At 39.9% G+C, this 23,154-nt stretch overlaps 1 protein-coding gene across 38 annotated transcripts in view; it reads right to left on the bottom strand.

The window, feature by feature from the left end:
* The window catches only part of CAB39L (calcium binding protein 39 like), a 722,245-nt gene that overhangs the window by 632,333 nt on the left and 66,758 nt on the right, over positions 1-23,154 (bottom strand). For 33 of the 38 annotated variants that reach the window (XM_084981088.1, XM_084981084.1, XM_084981099.1 and 30 more), the window contains 3 exon segments: positions 11,002-11,170; positions 6,739-6,798; positions 2,327-2,392 (listed from right to left, as the gene is read on the bottom strand). In XM_084981088.1, coding sequence (XP_084837214.1) covers positions 2,327-2,392; positions 6,739-6,798; positions 11,002-11,170 — 295 coding nt within the window. 38 annotated transcript variants of the gene reach the window in all.

Here is a 23,154-nt window from a genome sequence, read left to right as displayed (position 1 = left end):
CCTCAACCCACTGAGCGAGGCCAGGGGTCGAACCTGCATCTTCATGGATCCTAGTCAGGTTCGTTAACTGTTGAGCCACGAAGGGAACTCCAAAAGGAGATTTTCTGTACCAGATACTGTACAAAGTCAGGTGCTCTTTGCCACTGTCACTGGGAATAGCACTGAGGTCTCCAGCTACAGAACCACATGAAAAGGGAAAGAGAGGCTGGATGGCGGAGAGCTGGGTGGCAGCACACAGCGGTGAGGAATCTTGCTTGTTCCCTTTGCTACCCACCAAATTTGGATTACATGTATTAATCGTATATCCACTGGGTTAACAGGTTTCTATATTTAACTGCAAATGCATCCTGGTAGGAAAAAGTCTAACTCATATTCTAGTCCCAATTATTTCTTTAGAATAGATCGATACCTTCCAGAGACTGAACTCTGGGCACAATAACGAGGAGTGTTTATTAATGAAATTTATTTCAATTTTATTCAGAAAACATATCTGGGACTTACCATGTACTAGGCTCTGCTCTAACCATTTTCTAAATATCAACAAGGGAAAAGGACAAGGGGGGTTTGAAGACATGCTGAGAAGAGAATGAGGGCAATGAGCACATGGGTGGGTGGGGATGCTGGGACGGTGGAAAGAAAAGCAGGAAGAAGACCAAGAAGGGAGATGTTTGGGTAAAAAACTGTCAACTTCGTAACTTTGCCTGAGGCCCTAGAGAGAGTCAATCACAGAAAAAATTCTGTCACAAGTTCTCGGCACTGTGGAAAATGATACAAGGATAAATGCTGAAGTCCACGACCCTCAGCTTTCTTGATTCCAATTTGGTTCAGTCACCTTAGTTCATATTAACTTCCCTACTTTGGTCCAGTATCTGACAGATTCCCACTGAAAAAAGGAAGGACTTGGAAAATTTATGAGTGATTAGCTCTATATATGTTGGCCCTTCAGAGCACTGTCACCTGTTTACTGTTCCAATTTCTACACCCCCTCCCAGGTGACCAGCTTTCCTGGTTTGACTGCCCTTGGGTCTGTTCTTTGGGTACACGGGTACCAACAGGTTGTATCTTTATCTTCAACTGCCTTTTTTTTTTTTTTTTTTTTTTAGGGCTGCACTCATGGCATATGGAGGTTTCCAGGCTAGGGGTCGAATCTGTCAGCCTACACCACAGCCACAGCAACGCCAGATCTGAGCCGAGTCTGCAACCTACACCACAGCTCACAGCAACGCCGGATCCTTAGCTCACTGAGCAAGACCAGGGATCGAAGCCACAACCTCATGGTTCCTAGTCGGATTTGTTTCCGCTGCGCCACGACTGGAACTCCAACCTTCAACTGCTTTGAACAAGCTTTCCGGACTTGGGAGAGCACAGCACGGATGTCTCCGGCACATCACTTGAGGCTCTAGCATGCGGAGCAGCATACCCATGATGGTTTTTTTTCTACATGGATCACTCTGTATGGGTTTCTACACAAGGAGAAACTCAATAAAGAGTGCTGAATGACTGGCTGAAAATAGCACACTGACCTCCCCATCAACAGGTAAAGCAGAGCAGCAAGGGCGCAAGGACGGGGAAAGTGGTCAAGGCCAACACACAGTCATGGGGAAAGTGACTTGACAAATACGTGGTACAAAACAGATGTACCACTTTAGCATAAAACTATCCAATATTTAGAAACAAATGCCTTTTTCTGGAATAACACCTCAACATGTAAAAATAACATATTTTATAATATATAAAATGATATTAATATATAAAATAATATTTAGTGAGCTCAAGCATCATAGAAATTGCTTAACAAAAAACCAGCCAATTATTATCTGCCAACAACATTCTTTTGTATTTCTGAGTAGGATCTCAAGGGCAGAGATGCAGCTCTAGCCAACATCCCACTCCCTCGGGAGATGTTCCCCTCCTCCTGGCCAAATGGCTGCTTCTAGGTATCTTTTTACTGAGGGAGGGAGGGCCACTCACAGACAGATGTGGCCCTACTCTGCCAGGTCCCCGTCTGATGCGGGAGAGAGGCCTTTCCACAGGCATTTCATAGGAGACAGAATCTCAAATCACACATGCCATTTGGTTACATATACATAAGCACATACCCTCATCCTGTATTTATTACTTACATTGTTACTTTCAAAAAGTATTTGAAGCAGGGCACTCACACTGTTTTGCTACAAAGTACAGGAATGACATAGAAGGTACTTCTCAAGTTACAAAAAAACAGAGGATACTTTAATTTTTCTGTATTTACTGGTCCACTATTAAACCAGTCATTTACTAACATATCAACTTCTGGAGACTCTAACGTAAAGATATTTGACATTACCTTTAAAGACTGCCTCTTAGTCACATAATTCTCAGACTGGAGTAACTTCTCATAGTCTTCAAAAATCTAATGGAAAGAAAAGAACTATTAGAGTGTAAACCCAGCAGTGATTTCTCTGCATTAAGTTTGCCTGCTCTTTGCCTCAGAAGTAAATCTCTGACCCTTTAGCCCAGCCCAGCCCAGAGGCTGTGCTTTCATCCCTGGGCTGAACACCACTGTCCATGGGGAGGCTTCCCCATTTCCCCTTCCTTATTTACACGTAAAGATGCTGGGGGACAAGCAGTCAAGTGCCAGGCACATGCTTCTCTCTGGTTTATTTTAGTTACGCAAATTGGAAGCTGAGTAGAAAAATGGAGTAATTGAGCCCTCCCAATAAATCACTTTGAATAAAACATCTATTAATTTGTCTATTGAGCTGCAGCCTAATTCATTTTAAGCCATTCTAAAGAAATATGTTTCTAGAGTCTTGCTAGTAGCTATCAAGTCCATAACATCTGAGAAAAGGTTAAATACACAGCAACTCAAAGACTCAAACTGTCAAATTCATGACACAAACAGGTAGAGCAACAGGCCTACTTCTGCTACATGATGGCCATGCTAATCCCAGCTGGCCTCTCTGGAGCACTTTCACGCTCCCCAGAGGCTGGGGGCTACTGATGATTGGGCCTGTTTCCTAATGTGATTGTCGCCCATCACTGCCTCGGCGCTTTGATTGAACGCCAGTGCCAGCAGCTGGGGAAGTTCAGGGTCAACCTCCCGCTACACAGAGGCACTCAGAGACCACTGAGGTGGCAGGAGCACACCCGGCAGAGAACTGAAGGCAGAGAGGTCAGGGCCCGAGAAGGGTGGGAAAGGGTCCTGGTCCTCAGAGGGCCAAGTGGCAGGTGTGTGTGTGCGTGTGTGACAAGGGCAAGCTGTGCACACTGCTGACAAGTCCCGATAGAGAATTAAGAAAGTGAAAAGTAAAAACAAAATCATGAAGCTCACATTAAAGTCATGGTAATTATACTCTTTTATAGGAAGGGCTTATTCTTTATTCTAATTGTCACGAAACACGAGGTAGATTTTGCAGGTCTCCAAATGGATCACACAAAGGTTGTGGTAAATTTTAACTATAAAATGCAGATACATGTATTTAAGGTAGCATCGACTCCCCAAGTTACCAGTTTCATTATTTTAGGTCATGTTCTCGTTCTCCAGCTTCAAGTTTACGGCTAAAGAAATATGAAACGCAATAGGTGTCAAATGTTTATAGAGCACAGCGTTCTCAAAACGAATGTTCAGGTCAGTGCAGTGGGCTCAGCGTCTGTGAAACTACTAAATTACAAAGAACTGACTCTAGATATAAAGACAAATTTAGGTGAATAAGGGTCAAAGAGAATGAGTTCATGGTCTCTCAAATTGTTGCTTATTATCCTTGAATGCAAATTGCACAACAGGTTTATCTCACTCATTCTGCATGAAAGATTAGTAGTTGAGAGTACAGGTTTTGTCATAAGCTATTGTTGCCTTCTTTATTTTCATTTATTATTATGCAACATTGACTGACTCTTTAACATTCCATCCAGCATCTATAGCTACTGAACAACCAAACTATAAGAACAGTTCATTTGCTAAATTAAAAAATATGTGGCAAAAAGACAAATAAATAAATAAATAAATAAATAAAAAATAAAAAAAACCTGTGATTTCCTTTTAGTCTTGAAGCTTTGGATACCTCTGGCAACAATCTTTTTCTCCCTTCTTGTTTTGCACTTTAATCAAAGCTCCCCCATGGGGGAGTTCCCTTCTTGGCGCAGCGGAAACAAATCCAACTAGGAACTATGAAGTTGCGGGTTCGATCCCTGGCCTCACCTCGCTCAGTGGGTTAAGGATCCGGTGTTGCCATGAGCTGTGGTGTAGGTTGCAGACATGGCTCACATCCCGTGTTGCTGTGGCTGTGGTGTAGGCTGGCAGCTGTAGCTCCAATTTGACCCCTAGCCTGGGAACTTCCATATGCTGGGGTGCAGCCCTAAAAAGAAAAAAAAAAAAAAAAAAAAAAAAAGAAAGAAAATTCCTCTATGGGTATTTTCTTGATAATTTTAGGATATGAAAATCTTTTTTTTTTTTTTTTGGTCTTTTTAGGGCCACATTTGTGGTATATAGAAGTTCCCAGGCTAGGAGCTGAACTGGAGTTGCAGCTGCCAGCCTACACCACAGCCACAGCAACTAGGGATCTGAGTCATGCCTGTGATCTACACCACAGCTCACGGCAACACTGGATCCTTAACCCACTGAGTGAGGCAAGGGATTGAACTTGCAACCTTATGGATACTAGTTGTGTTCATTACTGCTAAGCCACAATGGGAACTCCCCAAAAATCATTTTTGATAATTCTTAATCTCAAATCAAAAGAAGACTAGCAAACAATTGATGAATAAAAAAGTCATAGTTTAATTTCTGGGATTTGGATATGTGAAGACATAGGGTATTCCATATCTTCCCACAGTCATCTATTTCTTTTTATCTTTTGTGTGGCTACTAGAAAATTTTATTTTATTAAAAAATATATTTTTTGGCTGCTCCCCATGGCATGAGGAAGTTTCCAGGTCCAGGGTTCGAACCCACAGCACAGCAGCAATCCAACCTGCTATAGTGACAATGCCAAATACTTAACCCACTGCACCACAAGGGAAATCCTAGAAAATTTTAAATTACATAGTGGCTTGCATTACATTTCAACTGGACAGTACTGGTCTAGATCAGCTAAACTAATACTGGAACAAAGCTTATAAAGTTTTGCTTCTAGGTTTGTGCTACATTCGACTTTAATTACGCTATTTCTTAGCATATGCATAGCCGCTCTTATGGGTCTGCTCATTCAATATTCATTTGACACCACCAAATGTATGGCCCTGAATTAGGTAATAGGGATATAAGTAGTAAAGATAAAAATTAATATTGAGTGCTTACCAAGGTACTAACCTAAAAACTTTATAAACTCTATGAAGGAGGCATTATTAATATCTTCATCTTTTGGTAGGTGTAGCAACTTGTCCAGGATCATACAATTAGTAAGAGGTAGAGCAGGATCCCGAAGGAAAGCAAGTAGACTAAAGAATGTACTGTATTCTGAACCTCTGTGTTTGACAGATAAGGCTCCTGCCTTCGGGGGAGTTTAAAAACCAGTCAGGAAGATGTAAAGACACTCATAAGAATACAATGTGGAAAATGTGTGTGAGAGAGGGAGGGGGTGGGGAGAGAGAGAGAGAGAGAGGGGTGTGTGTGTGTGTGTGTGTGTGTGTGTGTTTGGAGGTGGGGGGATTAGGGAGCGTGTCTATAAGAGCCACATTATAAAGCCAGGCAGGACCCCAAGGGGCCTTCCTGGGGACATACCTTCCTGAGTCCCCCACTTCTCCTTTGTAGAAAAGCTTTAGCCTCCTAGGCCTTCCCTGAGTTCCAAAGAGCAGATTTAATCAGAGAAGCGAGAAAATGTAGAAACAAAGGAGAACAGTCATGCAAGACAAAATAATAACAGTGTAGCACAAAACAAGTTCAAGGATCTTTAGTTCTTCCTCAGGGTCTATAGATAATATCCTGAGCCATACCCTTGACTTGTTTTATGGACTCGGAAACTCCCGCCAGGTGGAAGACGTTAACTGCATACTGACCACACACATGCAGACCCCATACCAGTTGGAACCAAAAGGATGATGACGTTAACCTCTGAAGCACCACCCGGTAACCTCACCACAAACAAGTTAGAAGACTGTCCATGAGCTGGTGAGGCACCTCACAGCCCTCACACCTAATGCTGCCTTTAAAAATCCTTCCCTGAAAACCTTTAGGGATTTGAGTGTTTTGAACATTAGCCTCCCCCCACTCCTTGCTTGGTCTTACAATAAATGCTGAATTTTCCTTTTTCACAATCTCATGTCATGACTTTGCTGCATGTTGGGTAAGTTTGGTTCAGTAACAATTGGAGCTGAATCTCAAAAGGATGAGACAGATGCATCCTTAGAGAAGGAAGTTGGAAGACAGGTATTTTGTTATTTCTGCTAGTAAGTAAAACGAATTATCAACTCAAGTAAAATGATTTTAGTAAGGGTGGGGTGCTCGTCCATTTGGGGTTACCCCCTGCCTCTTAAAAGCAACATGGATGCTCTTAAGACCAAAGTGAGCAGGTGCTAGTTGTTTCCTGGAACTCCAGAGCACCACAGGAAGAGATGTGAAACATGAGAAAGCCCTGATCTCCTGCCAGCCTTTACTTTCCATAGTTTCCTGATGACCTGGTTTCTACGTAATAAACCAACTGGGTGTATGGTTGGTTTCAACTGTGTATCATAAACAGGAGTAAGTATTAACAGATCTATGAAGGAAGAAGACAGAGGAGGAGAGAACGAGGTAAAGACTTAAACATGACTTCTACTTACAGTGTCATAATTTTGTTCTAAGAAGTCTGCTACCAACACTTTATGTCTGGTTAGTAAATCCTAGAAAACAAACAAATGAAAAAAAATTATTATAGATAATACATTTGATAAATCTCTTTTCCTTCTAAGGTTTTCTAAGTCCATCAATTTGAAACATAAAAGTTTCAGAATATTTTCATTTACATCACAAAGTTTTTTCCATTCTTAGTTTAAGATGTAAAACAATTTGTTTCATGTTAAAAACAACAAAGAACGTTTTAAATTCATATCACTGTTAGATTATATAAATAATTCAACTAGTAAAACAAATGTCACCTAAGAGACAAGTTTACAGTGTATTTCTTCAAGCCATAACTTTACATTGTGAATATGATATAATAAAAATTCAAATTAAGTTTATGGTGATCTTTTAAAAATGGCATTAATAACTATTAAAAGAGAACTCTGAATGGACTAAAACCATTATCTAGGATTTTCAATGATTAACCTTTAGTTTTTTTTCTTAACCACTTTCAAGATGCCTATGATGCATGAAATGATTTCTATTTCAAAAAGAAGTGCCATCTCAGAATCACCCTGCTGGTGGATTAATGGGCTGAAGTGTTGGGCAGTTACTATGTAGCACAATGCAACCTTCAAAGTTGAAGACAAGTAGCCTGATCTAATTACAGACATAACTCTCAGAAAACCGAACAAAATTATAAAGGAATGTTTGACTGTCAATTCACACCTAAATTATATCCTTAACTCACCTTTGAAAGAAAACAAGCCTCAGCTAATCCCTTTTATATGCTGAAAGGCTAAATACCCTGGCTAGGGTACGATGCAGAATTTAATTAAAAACCTAAAAAGAATTTTCAAGTTTTCCAAAATAAATTCTTATACTTTAATACGTATTTAATTAAAACTTCCTAAAGCATATAGAAGATACACAACACAACCTCATAGAAAAAAAGGAGGCAGCAGCAATGGTAAAACTCACTTGTTTCTATTTCAATAAGAAGTTAAATATCTAAAGCACTTTGCTCTACAATTTTCAAGTTCAAAATAATGAGACTGGCTTTCATTTTCATTTCATATTATTCATCATCACAGCTGGAGTGCCCACTGGGCCTGTCAGTGGAAACATGTGCTTTTCCCCTCAGTAGAACATGCAGTAATATTCTAGGACTAGAATTTTAAAATAGGAAAACCCTCAAAGGAATTCATTTCTGGTGCATCCCAGTTCACAATTCAAATTAGTTCCTATATAAGATAGGTCCACAGCATCCTTTGGCGTCCCAATTTTTTATTTATTATTTATTTATTTATTTTTGTCTGTATCCCCAGCATGCAGAAGTTCTAGGGTCAGGTATGGAACCTACACCATAGCAGCGACTCCAACCATAGCAGTGGGCAATGTCAGATCTGCAACCTACCACACCACCTGGGAACTCCCCTAATCCTTTTTCTAAGTGGATATTTGGGGCGCCTAGTTTTCAGATACTCTCTTCTCCAATCTCCTGAACAACATCAGTGATTTTCTGAGCTGACCCAGATTAGAAAGAAGTTCCCAGGGTTCCTGTCGTGGCGCAGTGGAGACGAATCTGACTGGGAACCATGAGGTTGCGATTCGATCCCTGGCCTTGCTCAGTGGGTTGAGGATCCGGCGTGGCCGTGAGCTGTGGTGTAGGTCGCAGATGCGGCTTGGATCCTGTGTTGCTGTGGCTGTGGCGTGGGTCGGAGGCGATAGCTCGGATTCAACCCCTAGCCTGGGAACATCCATGTGCCGTGGCTGCGGCCGTGGCCCTAAAAAGACAAAAAGACAAAAAAAAAAAAAAAAAAGAAAGAAAAAGAAAGAAGTTCCGGGCATGGGTGGCAGCAGGCACTGGGGACCGCTGCTCCTACGGATTCTGCTCCTGTGATGAGTCATCCTCCTCCAGCGTGAGGACCAGGTTCTCCCAGGGCCTCAGGCGGCAAGGGAAAGGCAGATGAGTGCTGCCTGGGAAGGTTTTCCTTTCACTAGGTATTAGTGTTACACCAAAGAAAGAGGAATAGGGAGGGAGTTCTGTTAGTGGCAGTCCTTCAAATTCCAAGGGAAAAAAATAACTTTAAAAATCCAATGGTAGAAAATATATAATATGGTAGGTGGACTCCCTCCAGCACCTGTGTATGATGACTGCAGCCACTAAATGATTCACGCACACACACTCTTACATGAGCGTTTCTGCATTATATATGCATGGATATACCCTCAAATTTACATACATAATAAATGTATGAACAAAACTGGAGGGAGTGTGCCATAAATATATGTAAGTATATATATACACACACACCCACATACATGCATTGTATATACGCATAACACATATCAAATACAGTTGTTGCATTATTATAGATCGAATAACTGAGTGGGGGAAAAAATACTAGCTAGGATCCCACCCCAAAAGGAAAAGGCAGACAATTGCCAAGAAAAATAAAGCTCAAATTTTAAAGAATTTAACATTTTTAAAAAGCATTTGAAATAGTGTTCTCTTTCATCCCACCTCCTAACAATTCTGTTTTGACAGGACTAGGTTCTGTATAGTCTAAATATTATGCTAAAATTTTTTTCATGAAAAAAAATTATATATTGAGATTTTAGTGAATTCTGCATGGCTTAAGAGAACTTGGGGGTGAAATGACAGAGACACCCTCAGGGGCAGGGACATGATACTACATCAGCCAGCAGCAGCTGCACTTACTGAGGGTTTACCACGTGCTGAGGAGTGTGCTGAGCACCTTACTGACACTGTTTCTGATCTTCACAACTCTGCAAAAACAAAGGTTATTTTCCTCCTCTCACAGATGAGGGAGATGGGACTCAAAGGTTAACGGACTTGCTCAAGGACATACAGCAAGTCAGGTGCAGAGGGAGATGGAAATTCGAACCACTTCTTATCATGTCGATTCTTGAAGGGATGAAAGAGATTGTGCTCATAGGGATCTTTTTGGGGAAGGACAATTTGTAGACAATACCACGACAAAAACATAAACCAACAATGTTAAAACATTAATGATTAAACTGGGCAACAGACATCCTGCAGCTCAAAACAAAAAAATGTTAAGTCTAAGAAGTCAAAACCAAAAGCCCAAACTGAAAACCAAGCAAGCAAGCAAACAAATACCCTTGAAATGAGCTACTTTAAAAACAAAAAAAAAGTGACTCATGCTCATTAAACTATATAAACCACAGCATTTTGGTAAAACTTAGAAAATTGGCATTTTAATACTGGTAGCACACTAGGAAACTTTTTGTGGTTATTTAGATTCTCAAAGACTTAAGTCCAACGGAAAATATGCTCAAGTACAAATAACCATAATTTATTTTTCTGATTCAATAAGGTGCTGAAAATTAAATTGGGCTGAACATATGATGCAAGACATTATTATCAAATATAGTTTATTAAATGTTGAAAAATTTGGGGGGAAATTTTCAAAAATAAACACTCAATTGAATTTGCTTGTTTCCCTCTATTACAGCTGGTCTCTGTTTACACTTATTTGCGAAGTCTTATTTATGGTTTTTTAAATAAAGGAACTAACTTGTTTCCATGACAGCAAAGTCATCAGATAGAAAAGAGAAAAAAAATCGGACTGCAGTATCTAATAATAGAGAACATCCCCTTAGTTGGTTAGGCACAGACATTTGCTAGAAAGAAATGGAACCATCCTTTGAGTGCAATGCAATTCTGCATCTTTGATACACCAAGGCCTTTCCTACCCATGTGTTCTAGATACACTCTTGCGGAGCTTCATCTGTAGCCACCCATACAATGTTGTTTTGCTGGGTGGGATTAGTCGCCTGTGAAACAGAGAAGGCTCCTGGGGTTTCACAGCATCCTAGCACAAGTCCATGTTTGCTGCCTTCATTGCTCCCCTTCTCTCCACCTTGGTACCCCCTCCCCAGCATCTGTCTCCTTCCCTTTCCTTTTCTTTGTTCCTCCCTCACTCTTTGCTCTTCTCATTAGTTTTCTTCTTTCTTACTCTGTGTCTTCTTCATAAGCCCATATGAGCGTATGACAAGCATTCTGAATTGCTTTACCCACAATGTAACAGATGGGTCTAGTAGATTGCATTCTATTTACTGAATCCACTTATGATCCAGATCATACACAGTTGGCTATGCTCAGGCCTAAGGAATACAGTTTTCTGCTTTTTAAAATTAAACTGCCTCTTCAGAGGTCAAAGGACCTAATGCTGAATATAAATAACGCACCTGATTCAGAAAAAAAAAATTACCTTAAAAGTAGCAAAGGCATCGGAAGCAATATCAAATGTTGACAACTCCACGTATTTAAAGAAATCTCTGAACTGATTAGAAAAGAGGATGATTTTGGCAAGAGGTTCATGTCGAATACATTCTCTCAGCATAATCCCACAGCGTAAGGCAATCTGTGGGGCTTCATATCTAAAGCATAAACAAGAGAGAAATAGAGAACAAATACTAATGTTATCAAAAGAACCATTTCAATACTGCCGTTAACAGAAACTTAGATACCATTTGTCACTGTTCATTCAAACACCATTCATTCAACACCCACTAAATACCTACCATGTGCCTGGCACTATTCCGGATGCTGAGACTATAAAAGTAAGCAGAGAAGGTCACTGCCTCCTTAGCATTCACATTTTAGTGAGAATGGGTCTGCTGGGGGAGGAGGCAGACTATAAACAATGAAAAGATAATTGTCATGGTCCATGCATGTGGGTAGGAAAAAAGAATTTTCCAGCATAGCAAAGTGAAGAGAAAGAAAAGTTTATTGAGATAAGAGATGCTGCCAGTGCCGTGAGGCAACTTCCTGATAATCAGGGAGGGGTGACTCGGAGCTCGGTTACATCTGTTTTTACAGCCCAGGGAGAGGCGAGGGCTGACAATACATCTGCTGACCTGCTGACTGGTTGGGGAAAGAGGGGTCTTACAACACATTTGCTGGTTGGTTGGGGGCATATAATGCCCCTATATGAGCGAGGTGAGGCGTGGGCCACATATCTTTCCTACTAGGGGGTAAGAAGGAGTAGGCCAGGTTGTTCAAGGTGGGGGAGGGGGCATTACAATGAGACTGGTGGGCAATGACAAGGGGCTTGTAATCCTTGTCTTGGCCAGGGGCTTTGAGTTCTGTCTCCTTGAAGAGGCCTTCAAGTCCCACAATTATTTCATATACTTCAGTGCTATGAAACTGAAGACAAAATAGTTACACTATTAGAATTTAACGACTTAATTTGCTTTGCTTTAGACTGAGTGGTCAGGGAAGCAGCAAAGCATTCCAGGCAAAGGGAACTAACTGTAAAAGCTTATAAACCAGCAGCTTTGTAAGCCAAGGTAAGGAGTTTGTTTTTTAAGTGTGAAAGAAGGCCTTTGGAAAGTTTAAAGCAAGCAATCAACACAGCCTAACTATGCTTTTACAAAGGTCACTCTGGCTACCTGCAGAAAATCTTATAAAACAGGGAAGAATGAATGGGCTGAGGAGCTAGAACGAAAGCAGGGAGGCTAGCTAGTAGGAGGAACAGAAGCCCAGCTAGAGATGATGGCAGCTTGGGCTGGGAGGATAGACTGAGAACAGGTCGCATATCTTTCAGAGGAAGAGTCAAGAGGACTTGTAGAGGTTGTAGCTGGAGTAGGGTGGGGAATAAACTTGCAGTAAGGGAAACTGAGGGTTCAAGAATAATAACATATTTACATGAAATTCAGATTCAAGAGTAAAATCTCTTTTCCACAATTTAAGAAATAGGCTAATTTACAACATCGCTTTTATAAATACAGGGGGAAAATAGTGAAGAAAGGTATTTGAGAGATTTCATTAAACCAGGGTGTTATGTATTCGTTTCTGTCCCAGACAAGGTCACTTTTTATGTGGAATAATATTCACGAATATCATCGGAATACTCCCATTTTAACATTAAATGCTAATATATTCAGATAGGCATGATTCTTTGCAGAATAATTTCAAAAGGCCAATTTACAGTGTTAGCAATTTCTCTTATCAGAAGAAATTGCAAATCAATTTTTGGTAAACATGGAAGAGTTATAAAGTGGGTTTTATTAAAAATGTTATAAAGAGGGGTATGTTTTCTGAAATACGAAGAAGAAAAACAGTGTAACTTATTGATAGAGTCCTTAAGAGAATATAAAACAAAAGACTGCTGACCTAGAGAAAGAACCACAGGGATAGACAATTAAAATCCAGACTTACTCGTAAGATATTTATGGACTTTGCTGTTTTGCTTCAAACTTACCTTTTCGATTTCATCTCCCCTCTCATCCCTTAATTCTTTGGGGTATGCCATTCTCTCAACCTAGAGTGCTCTTCTTAAGCTTCCACCTCAGAGAGACTCTCTCAGCTTTCGTTCCTCTTTAGCTTTAGTTATCTTTTTCTTTTTTTCTTTTTTTTTTTTTTTTTGTCTTTTTGCTATTTCTTGGGCCGCTCCTGCGGCATATGGAGGTTCCCAGGCTAGGGGTCTAATTGGAGCTATAGCCACAGGTCTACGCCAGAGCCACAGCAACGCGGGATCCGAGCCGCATCTGCGACCTACACCACAGCTCACAGCAGCGCCGGATCGTTAACCCACTGAGCAAGGCCAGGGATCAAACCCACAACTTCATGGTTCCTAGTCGGATTTGATAACCCCTGAGCCACGACGGGAACTCCTAGCTTTAGTTATCTTTAGCTCATCTAGAGACTTAGTTCAAATGCCACCTCCTCCCTGAAGTGTTTCCAATCACTTCCCATGCAGCACCATTCATGGCCCCCTTCATACGCCTTCAACAGCCACTTTAGCACTTTTCTCACTCTGTACTATGGTACACTGCAAGAAATTGATTATAAATCTGTCTTCTTTACCTCGTGACAAACAACTTAATTGCTGAGGCTCTGTTTTACTTATCCTGCCACCTTCTCTTCTCCTCTACCCCCACCTCCACATGATCGCTAGGTCTCATTTATCATTACCTCCCATCCCTTCCCCTGTCTCCAAGGCATATAACGAATTTAATAAACTTCAAACTCTGATTAAAATTCTTAATACTAGAGGACTCTAATGAGGCACAAACTTTGGCCTACAGAAGAAGCGGTATGATCTCTAACCAATGTTTTCTCATTTCTTTTTTTTTTTTTTTTTTGTCTTTTTGTCTTTTTTTGTTGTTGTTGTTGTTGCTATTTCTTGGGCCGCTCCCTCGGCATATGGAGGTTCCCAGGCTAGGGGTTGAATCAGAGCTGTAGCCACCGGCCTACGCCAGGGCCACAGCAACGCGGGATCTGAGCCGCGTCTGCAACCTACACCACAGCTCACGGCAACGCCGGATCGTTAACCCACTGAGCAAGGGCAGGGACCGAACCCGCAACCTCATGGTTCCTAGTCGGATTCGTTAACCACTGCGCCACGACGGGAACTCCTGTTTTCTCATTTCTTAACTCGATTGTCCAACTGAGACTAGCTATAAAAAAGTTTCTACTCCAACTTTTGCGGATAATTAGTTCTCTTTTTCCTTTCATTTGGTGAAGATTATTGGAACCATCTGTGATGTGCTATTTATTCCTGAGAACCAAGAGAATATTTTTTAAAATGCTACTTTGGGTCAGAACACTTGTCTTTCTATCACAGTAGTTTGTGCCCAAGGGTGGAAATGTCATTTCTCTGAGACGGCAACTTCTTAAAGTTAGGAATATACTGGCATATATAAAGAAATTCCTGGAGTTCCTGTCGTGGCTCAGTGGTTAATGAATCCGACTAGGAACCATGAGGTTGCAGGTTCGATCCCTGGCCTTGCTCAGTGGGTTAAGGATCCAGCGTTGCCATGAGCTGTGGTATAGGTTGCAGATGTGGCTTGGATCCCGCATTGCTATGGCTCTGGTGTAGGCCGGCAGCTACAGCTCCGATTAGACCCCTAGCCTGGGAATGGCTGCAGGAGCGGCCCTAGAAAAGGCAAAAAGATTAAAAAAATAATAATAAAGAAAAAAAAATACATTCCTAATTCCCCTTAGAACCCTTTAAGAGATTTGTAATTCACATATATCATTTCAACCTAACTACTCCCTAGGCTATTGACTTTTGATAATTTAGTGCCTACTGCATAAAATGCCACGTAAGTTAAGTCTATCCTAAATTTCAAATCCCAAAACATTAATGTCCTTAGGTTTGGTAAAGAATCAATATATATCTCATCTATTTTATTCTACTTGTGGATATGAGGCTCAAGGACAAGGACCATGACAAATCACTATGTTATCCACAACAACTAACTTAGAGGCAAGTTGCTGATAAAGGTTAATCCAATGAATGCTGAAGCACTATTTTATAGAACTGAATCATATCTTCCTCCTGACTTACAGTTTGGATCATATAATCTGAACTATATGTCAGTGTAGAGAAGGCACAGTACTTTATATGCATGTTTATTCAAATAATAACAGCATATAAGACCCGTTTCAAATTTAATAAAAGTCAAAGAGCAATTTTCCCATCTAGCAGTGAGCTACAATAAACGTTACACAGAAAATTGTTAGAAGAAAGATCTTATGCAAAAATATCTCAACCTAAGAACACAGATTATACTATGTAAGGGGAAAAATGACTTTTGTTGCTATTGATGGAAGCAAACAATGTCAGCCAGCCCTAGGAAAAGTTGGCAAAATGTCATTCAGCAAACACCTGGCCTCTTCAATATAGTCAAGTAGTTTTTCTTCTAATCTGGAAACATTTTCTTACTTTAAAAATAAGGAGCTAACTTGTCCACTGAAAAAACCTAGAAGCAATAACAATCCAGTGTTAATGAGACCCTCCAGCACCCATATTTTAGTATTTCTCACTAAAAGGAGTAAGAGTCTTTGGTAGAAATGCTAATTCCAGATCCATGTTAGAAAATGCACAAGATGGGCCAGGAAGGAAGAAAACTCTCACAAACTAACGGGAGGCTATCGAGAGGACATGCATCAACTTGAAGAGGCCACAGATAGATAATTGAGCATCAAAAAAACCAAAAAACAAACAAAAAAAACTTGGCCAGCCTACACCACAGCCACAGCAATGCCAGATCCAAGCTGCATCTGTGAACTACACCACAGTGCATGGCAACGCGGGATCCTCAACCCACTGAGTGAGGCCAGGAATTGAAATTGCATCTTCATGGACACTGGTTGGATTCATTTCCGCTGAGCCATTATGGGAACTCCAAAAAAATTTTTTTATAAGTGCTGCTATATAAGATGTATGAAAAAACACTAAATTCACTAGATCATAATGATAGTACAGGGATACAGGAATGAGGAGGCGGAAAAAAGAAAAGAGTAGAGAGAAGAAAGCAGAAAAGAGAGAGAGAGGGAAAAAACCCTCATTGGACACCAGTGGAAGTTCCTAGGTTAACAACTTATTACTTTCTAAACTGATAAATGAAGTAAAAGAATTAGGCATTTATTCTTCCTCTCTGGTGTGGACTGTACTTCGGAATAATTAAATTGCTATGGAAGAGGGAAAGTTATTCTCTCTAAATATACAATAAATACACAAGGAATGATAAAGTTAGAAAATCACCTTTTAGTAACCCCAATGAAAGGACTAAATCAGCCAACATTCATTAGTGGATGAGAAAACAATTACATGCAGCTGATGGGGAGCTTATAACAGATTAGGCTGTCACCCTCTGAACTCAACACACAGTCTTAGCATTACTAAAGGTATGTCTCCTGAGGTGATGAAACACAAACTACAAGCAGCACTTACTAAATACGACTGCCAAAATAAAACTAAATGTGACTTTAATCAAGCCTTTAAATATAACCTCTGGTTCAGAAATACAGGGAATAATGGAACAAGCTATATGATACCATTAGGAAGCAATCTGACAGATCTGGAATAAAGGAAATTCTGTAGGATAATTGATTCAGTTTTTCAATAAGTCAATGGCATAGACATGGGAAAATGTTCTGTTTTAAATAAAAAAGAACTTTAAAAAGACTTAAGTGACATTATAAGCAAATGCAATAAATGGACTTTATTAGGATTCATATTTTAACAAACCAACTATGAAACATTTTGGGTGGACAATCAAGGAAATTTGAGTATGGACTGGGTATTAACTGTTAATGAATTATTATTAATTTTAAAAATTTATTTATTTATTTATTTATTTATTTTTTGCTTTTGAGGGCCAGACCAGTGACATATGGAGGTTCCCAGGCTAGGGGTCGAATTGGAGCTACAGCTGCTGGTCTGGCCTACACCAGAGCCACAGCAATGCCAAATACGAGCCTGGTCTTTTACCTATACCACAGCTCACAGCAACGCGGGATCCTTAACCCACTGAGCGAAGCCAGGGATTGAACCCGCGTCCTCATGGATGCCAGTCAGGTTCGTTAACTACTGAGCCACAACAGGAACGTCTGTAAAAATTATCTTATTTTTGAGATACAGATTGATGGGTTTAGGGTTGATATGATATCCCATGAGGTTTGAGATTTGTTTTAAAATACTCTAGCCAAAGGAAAAAACACACACACACACAGAAAAGAAAAAACAGGGGGGAAGTGTGGGGAAGATAGGCAAATAAACACAGTAAAATATTGATAGTTGTTAAGACTGGGTGATAGGTACATGGGCTTTCTTTGTACCTGCTTCCTTTTGCAATAAAATTTTTAAAAATAAGATTATTGGGAGAAATTTATTATTTTAATATTGGACTCCTGGAACATTTTCCACTGGCAATGGTTCTTTATGGATCACTGAGAGCCAGTTTAGTGACCTCATCCTCAAGTTCTCTCAGTCCCCTGGAATGTCACTTGCATGGGCCAGGAGAAAGGTTTGTTTGAAGTGAGAAAGTCTTTTTCAATAACCTTTTCATAAGATTTGGGCTCCGAATCCTTTTACCATGTTTTATATCCTATATATAAAAGGAGATAATGCTCCTTGATGAATGAGGATCAGTTTCTTTCTGTTTTACGCTCTTTATGAGAGGCTTAATTTCGGAATAGCATGTCACTATCATACCCCCAATGGCATCATTGTTTGATGTATGAATGCACCCATCAAGTTATGTCCTAAGTTTTCAAACAACTTTACAAGAGATAATTTAGTAAAAATGATAACCTTTAACAAAGGGCTAAACCTCTAGCATTTCAAGTTAACCTAGAAAATGGTAACAGGTAAAGGTGATTCTGGCGCAATGGTCTACTCTGTCCTCCAGCTCTTCTATCGTTCTCTCTCCCTTCCTATCTGAAGAGATTCAAATCTTATTAAAGACGTATTAAGGGTAAAGGATGTGGGATTTAGAATCAAATCTGGATTGAAAACTTGGCTCTGTCACTTACTAGCTGTATAACCTTGAGCAACAGCCTTACTCTAAGTTTAAATTTCCTCATCTATAAAATGTTAAGAATAATACCTAATCCTCACAGAATTGTTAGAAGGATTAAATGAAATAACATTAGTAAAGACATAGAATGTAACAGCTATGAAGATATAGCAAACACTCAATAAACAGTATCTACAAATAGGATGTAAAGTAATGAATTTAAAGTTTGGGTTAAAAAATAAAAGGATCATTACAATAGAGAATAAAAACCAGAGGAGTCATCACTGAATTGTTGATAACAGTTTCTTTGGGAGGGATTATGGTAGGTACTTCCATTCTAGACTATAGATTTCCAAAATGTTTGAATTTTTATTTTCATTTTTTATTTTTTGGTAAGATTTTTAGTTTTTCTATTATAATTGATTTACAATGTTCTGCCAAATTCTGCTGTAGAGCAAAGTGATCCAGTCACATATATATGTATATTATATGTATATATATACATATATATACTAAAATGTTTGAATTTCTAAATAATAAACATGTATTTGAATCAGAAAAAAATAAAATGTTTTCAAAGTATCTACTCCAAGGGGGAGGAGAGAGGGAGTGGGATGGATTGGGAGCCTGGGGTTAACAGATGCAGACTATTGCCTTTGTAATGGATTAGCAATGAGATCCTGCTTGTGTAGCACTGGGATCTATGTCTAGTCACTTATGATGGAGCATGATAATATGAGAAAAAAGAATGTATACATGTATGTGTAACTGGGTCACCATGCTGTACAGTAGAAAAAAAAATAATGTATTGGGAAATAAAAAAAAAGAAAAAATAAATAAAACCCCATAAATCTTAAAAACAACAAAAAATAAAAACTAAATGCTTCTTAAAAAATAAAATAAAATAAAATAAAATATCTACTCCTCTTCATCCCCAAACACCACTGAAGTCCTTGCCATAAATATCTCTTAACTGGACTCTTCCAAGTTGGAATCAGACCCCCCACCTGCCAAGCCATTTCCTACACTGCCATGAGTTCTGTAGCACTTGTCATGTCTAGTCCCTGGAGGGTTCCATGTTGCCTACGGAAAACATTCAGGCTCCTTGGTGGGACATGAAAGACTCTTCATAACCTGGTCTTAGCCTTTCCAGCTTTATCCCCGTCCCTACTTTCCTTTCACACGAGGCTCCAGCTGTATCAGAATTGCTGTCATCCTCCAAACACATGGTGCATCTTGATGCCTCTGTGCCTTTGCTTGGGAGGTGCCCAATCCTTTCACTCTCTGTGCCTGTTTGGCAGTTTTCTCCTTCAAGACCTGCTTCATTTTGGACATCCCAAGCAGAGATCACGGTTTCTCCATCTGTGCTCCCACAGAACACATTGGTAAAGAAACAACAACGAGTTGTAATGAGTTCTCTTCTCTCTGTAGACTGCAACAGCGTGACGACTGGAAAGCTGGATGTTGTTCTGAGAGTACAGATTCTGGAGCCAGACTACTAGAGTTTAAAGCATACTGGCTATGTGACTTTAGATAAGTTACTTAACCTCTCTGGGCTGCACTATCCTCTTCTATAAAATGGGTATAACGACAACAACTACCCACAGAACTACTATATTAATACGAAGCAGGGCCTGACATGCAGTAAGTACTATGTTAATCACTACTATTACTGTTACTTACTATTATTAGTACTGTTATTATTATTATTGTAGACCCCTAAACAAACTAATAAGCAGTTTTAGCTTTACAAACTAAACTACTTTTTAACTTTTCAGAAGAAATGGAAAGATATTTTACAACACTTTCCTGATGAAACAGATTTAAGGAAGTTAACGCTTAATAAACAATGCCTATTTTTCTACGGTGTGCTATAAGTACATGAAAACAGAGTCTGAGAAATCTGTATATTAAGAAAGGGGCTTTTTAATTCAATGATTCAGAATTATTTTCCCACATATTAGAAAATAAATGAAAGCCAAGTTTTTTCTTAAATGCAGAAAAATGACATAATTATTACATATTATCCATTAAAATAGGATTACTGGTGAATATAGATGATTAGTGAATAGAAGAGTTCATATTTAAAATATAAGGATGCCTGGCTTCTCATAACTAGGTTTTTCTCTACTCTCTGCTGAAAGAGGGGGAGGGGGTGGGAGAAACCTCAGGGACAATTATACATTAATGAATCCTGTGCACATCATAAGGAACAAAGGCTCACTATAGATTTGCAATATGTTTCAGCAGTTAAATTATTAATGAATAACATTTACAATTAGCTGTTTATCTTCTGCCTTGTTATTTCTAGAAAGGGAAAATACAGTTGTTTTCTTCAATATCAATTGTAATTCTTTACCAACTTAATTTTAAAAATAAATACCCCATTATGCTAGATTTTCACATCTTCTACAAAGCAAATTAATGTATAAATGTATAAAATATATTACACCCTACCATATATAAAAGTCTTAAGTTAGGTAACTTAGTCCCAGGGCTAGCAAGTAAGAAGCAGAACCCTGACTGAAAACACAGGTCTCCTGACAATGCATAGTCAAAGGCACAGAAGGCAACACTAGGAGTTCCCATCACGGTGCAGTGGAAACGAATCCGACTAGGAACCATGAGGCTGCAGGTTCGATCCTTGGCCTCACACAGTGGGTTAAGGATCTGGTGTTGCTGTGGCTGCAGTGTAGGCCAGCAGCTGTAGCTCCAATTTGACCCCCAACCCTGGGAACCTCCATATGCCACAGGTCTGGCCCTGAAAAGACAAAAGACAAAAAAAAAAAAAAAAAAGTGTATTCAAGGGTTGAGAGTTAATAAAATTAGAAAGAATTAAAAAAAAAAGAATGCAACACTACTTTAGTGCAAAGGCATTGTCACAAATTTTACGCTTATTTTACAAGTAAGGAAACTGAGGCTTGGAAAGGAGCAGTGATTTGCCCAAGGTTACAGAACCAAGAAGTGCAAGAGACAGAGAAAGGAAGAATCAGGGAACAAAAAAGAGCTTTTATAAATTAAAAACAGGGTAGCTGAGAGGAAAATTCAGTATCTTCAGTGGAAGAAGCGATTAAGAACATCTTCTGACAAGTAAAACAAAAAGACAAAGACACAGAAATAGAAGAGATGAGAAAGCAATCCCAGAGCTTTAACTCTGACTAAGAGAGGATCTAGAAAATGAGAACACAGAAAACAGTGGGAATAAATTTTCAAAGAAACCGCACGTGACAGAATGTTAGCTGTCCACAAGAAATCCATCTCCCCTTCTTCCTGGACACTGTAACACTTCTCAGGTGCCCTTAAGAATTAAGAGGCCAAGCGACTAAGTGCTCTTAAGTGGAATGTGAGTGGGAGAAACGTGAGCCACTTCCAGGCCTGGCTCATAAATTCTCTCACGTGTTTTTGCCTTCCAGTGGGCCGACATGGCAATCAGCAAAGTGATTTTAGGAGCCACATGTGGAAGGAACCCCTGCTGGCCTGGAACATCTGCTCTTCTCTATTATGTGAAAAAATAAACTTAGCTTCTAGTGGGGCCCCTCCATTCTGGGGTCTAATTGTTACAAAACTTAAGGTGTGATCCTGCTCTACAGCACTAGGAACTATATCTAGTCACTTATGATGGAGCATGATGGAGGATAATGTGAGAAAAAAGAATGTATACATGTATGTGTGACTGGGTCACCTTGCTGTACAGTAGAAAATTGACAGAACACTGCAAATCAGCTATAATGGAAAAAATAAAAATCATTACAGAAAAAAAGCTTAAGGTGTGTTAGAAGTTTAGTCTACCCTAATTGCTACATGACACAAGCATATTTCCCTTTCCAGAATTAAAAGACCTAATTCTCTAGTAAAAACGATATTTTGTCCTAAAACACCAAGTAATCATAGTACACTGCCTTGTTCCACAATGAATACTAATTATATAGCTGTAGTAATATAAATGTGACTTTTTTTTTTTTGGCTGTACACATGGCATGCGGAAGTTCCCGAGCCAGGAAGCAAACCCATGCTGCAACAGTGACCTGAGTCACAGCAGTGGCAATGCCAGATCCTTAACCCCCAGGCTACCAGGGAACTCCTAAATGTGACTTTTTAATAAAATTAAAAAATTTGGGAGTTCCTGTCCTGGCACAATAGGTATCTCTGCAGCACCAGAATGCAGGTTTGATCCCTCACCTGGCACAGTGGGTTAAAGGATCTGGTGTTGCCACAGCTGCAGAATAGGTTGTAACTGTGGCTTGGATCTGATCCCTGGCCCAGGAACTCCATGTGCCATGGGGTGGCCAAAAACCAAACAAACAAAAAAATCATGAAAAGCATTTTGGGAGGCTGAGGGGAAGGAAAATGGATTTATAGTGGCAGTGGAAAAACTAAATCGTCACCTAGTCTATGAGAAAGTTAAAAGATAATTTTTAAAATCGATAAATCAAAAGATTAATAAAAACCCATTATTTATAATATAGAGGTAAATACCAGATGAACAAATAAAAAAGATGAAAGTGGTTGCCTTTGGGCAGCGGGACTGAGGTATGGAGAAGGAAGAGGCAAAGAGCTGCTGTCGGGGGTTCCTGTCGTGGCGCAGCGGAAACGACTCTGACTAGGAACCGTGAGGTTTCCGGTTTGATCCCTGGCCTCACTCAGTGGGTTGATTCAGTGTTGCCGTGAGCTGTGGTGTCGGTCACAGACGCAGCTTGCTCGGATCTGGAGTTGCTATGGCTGTGGCTGTGTTGTAGGCCGGCAGCTGTGGCTCCGATTAGACCCCTAGCCTGGGAACCTCCACATGCTGCAGGTGTGGCCCTAAAAAGCAAAAAAAAAAAAAAAAAAAAAAAAAGAGCTGCTGTCCGTTGATATCTGGTTTTTAAACTACATGGTATGATTACTTTGATGTTTTGTTTTGTCTTTTTAGGGCCTCACCCGTGGCACATGTAAGTTCTCAGGCTAGGAGTCGAATAGGGGCTGTAGGCGCAGGCCTACGCCACAGCCGCAGCAACACGGGATCCGAGCCGTGTCTGCTACCTACACCACAGCTCATGGCAATGCTGGATCTTTAACTCAATGAGCGAGGCCAGGGATGGAACCTGCATCCTCACGGATGCTAGTCGGGTTGG

Source organism: Sus scrofa, chromosome 11 (genome assembly GCF_054392235.1).
Source record: "Sus scrofa isolate SSC_HxYL_T2T_F1_AM1 chromosome 11, Sscrofa_HxYL_maternal_Yorkshire_Landrace_v2.0, whole genome shotgun sequence".
NCBI classification, from domain to species: domain Eukaryota; kingdom Metazoa; phylum Chordata; class Mammalia; order Artiodactyla; family Suidae; genus Sus; species Sus scrofa.
Note: the sequence above shows the minus strand (reverse complement) of the source record. Positions and strands in the feature narration are given on the sequence as shown.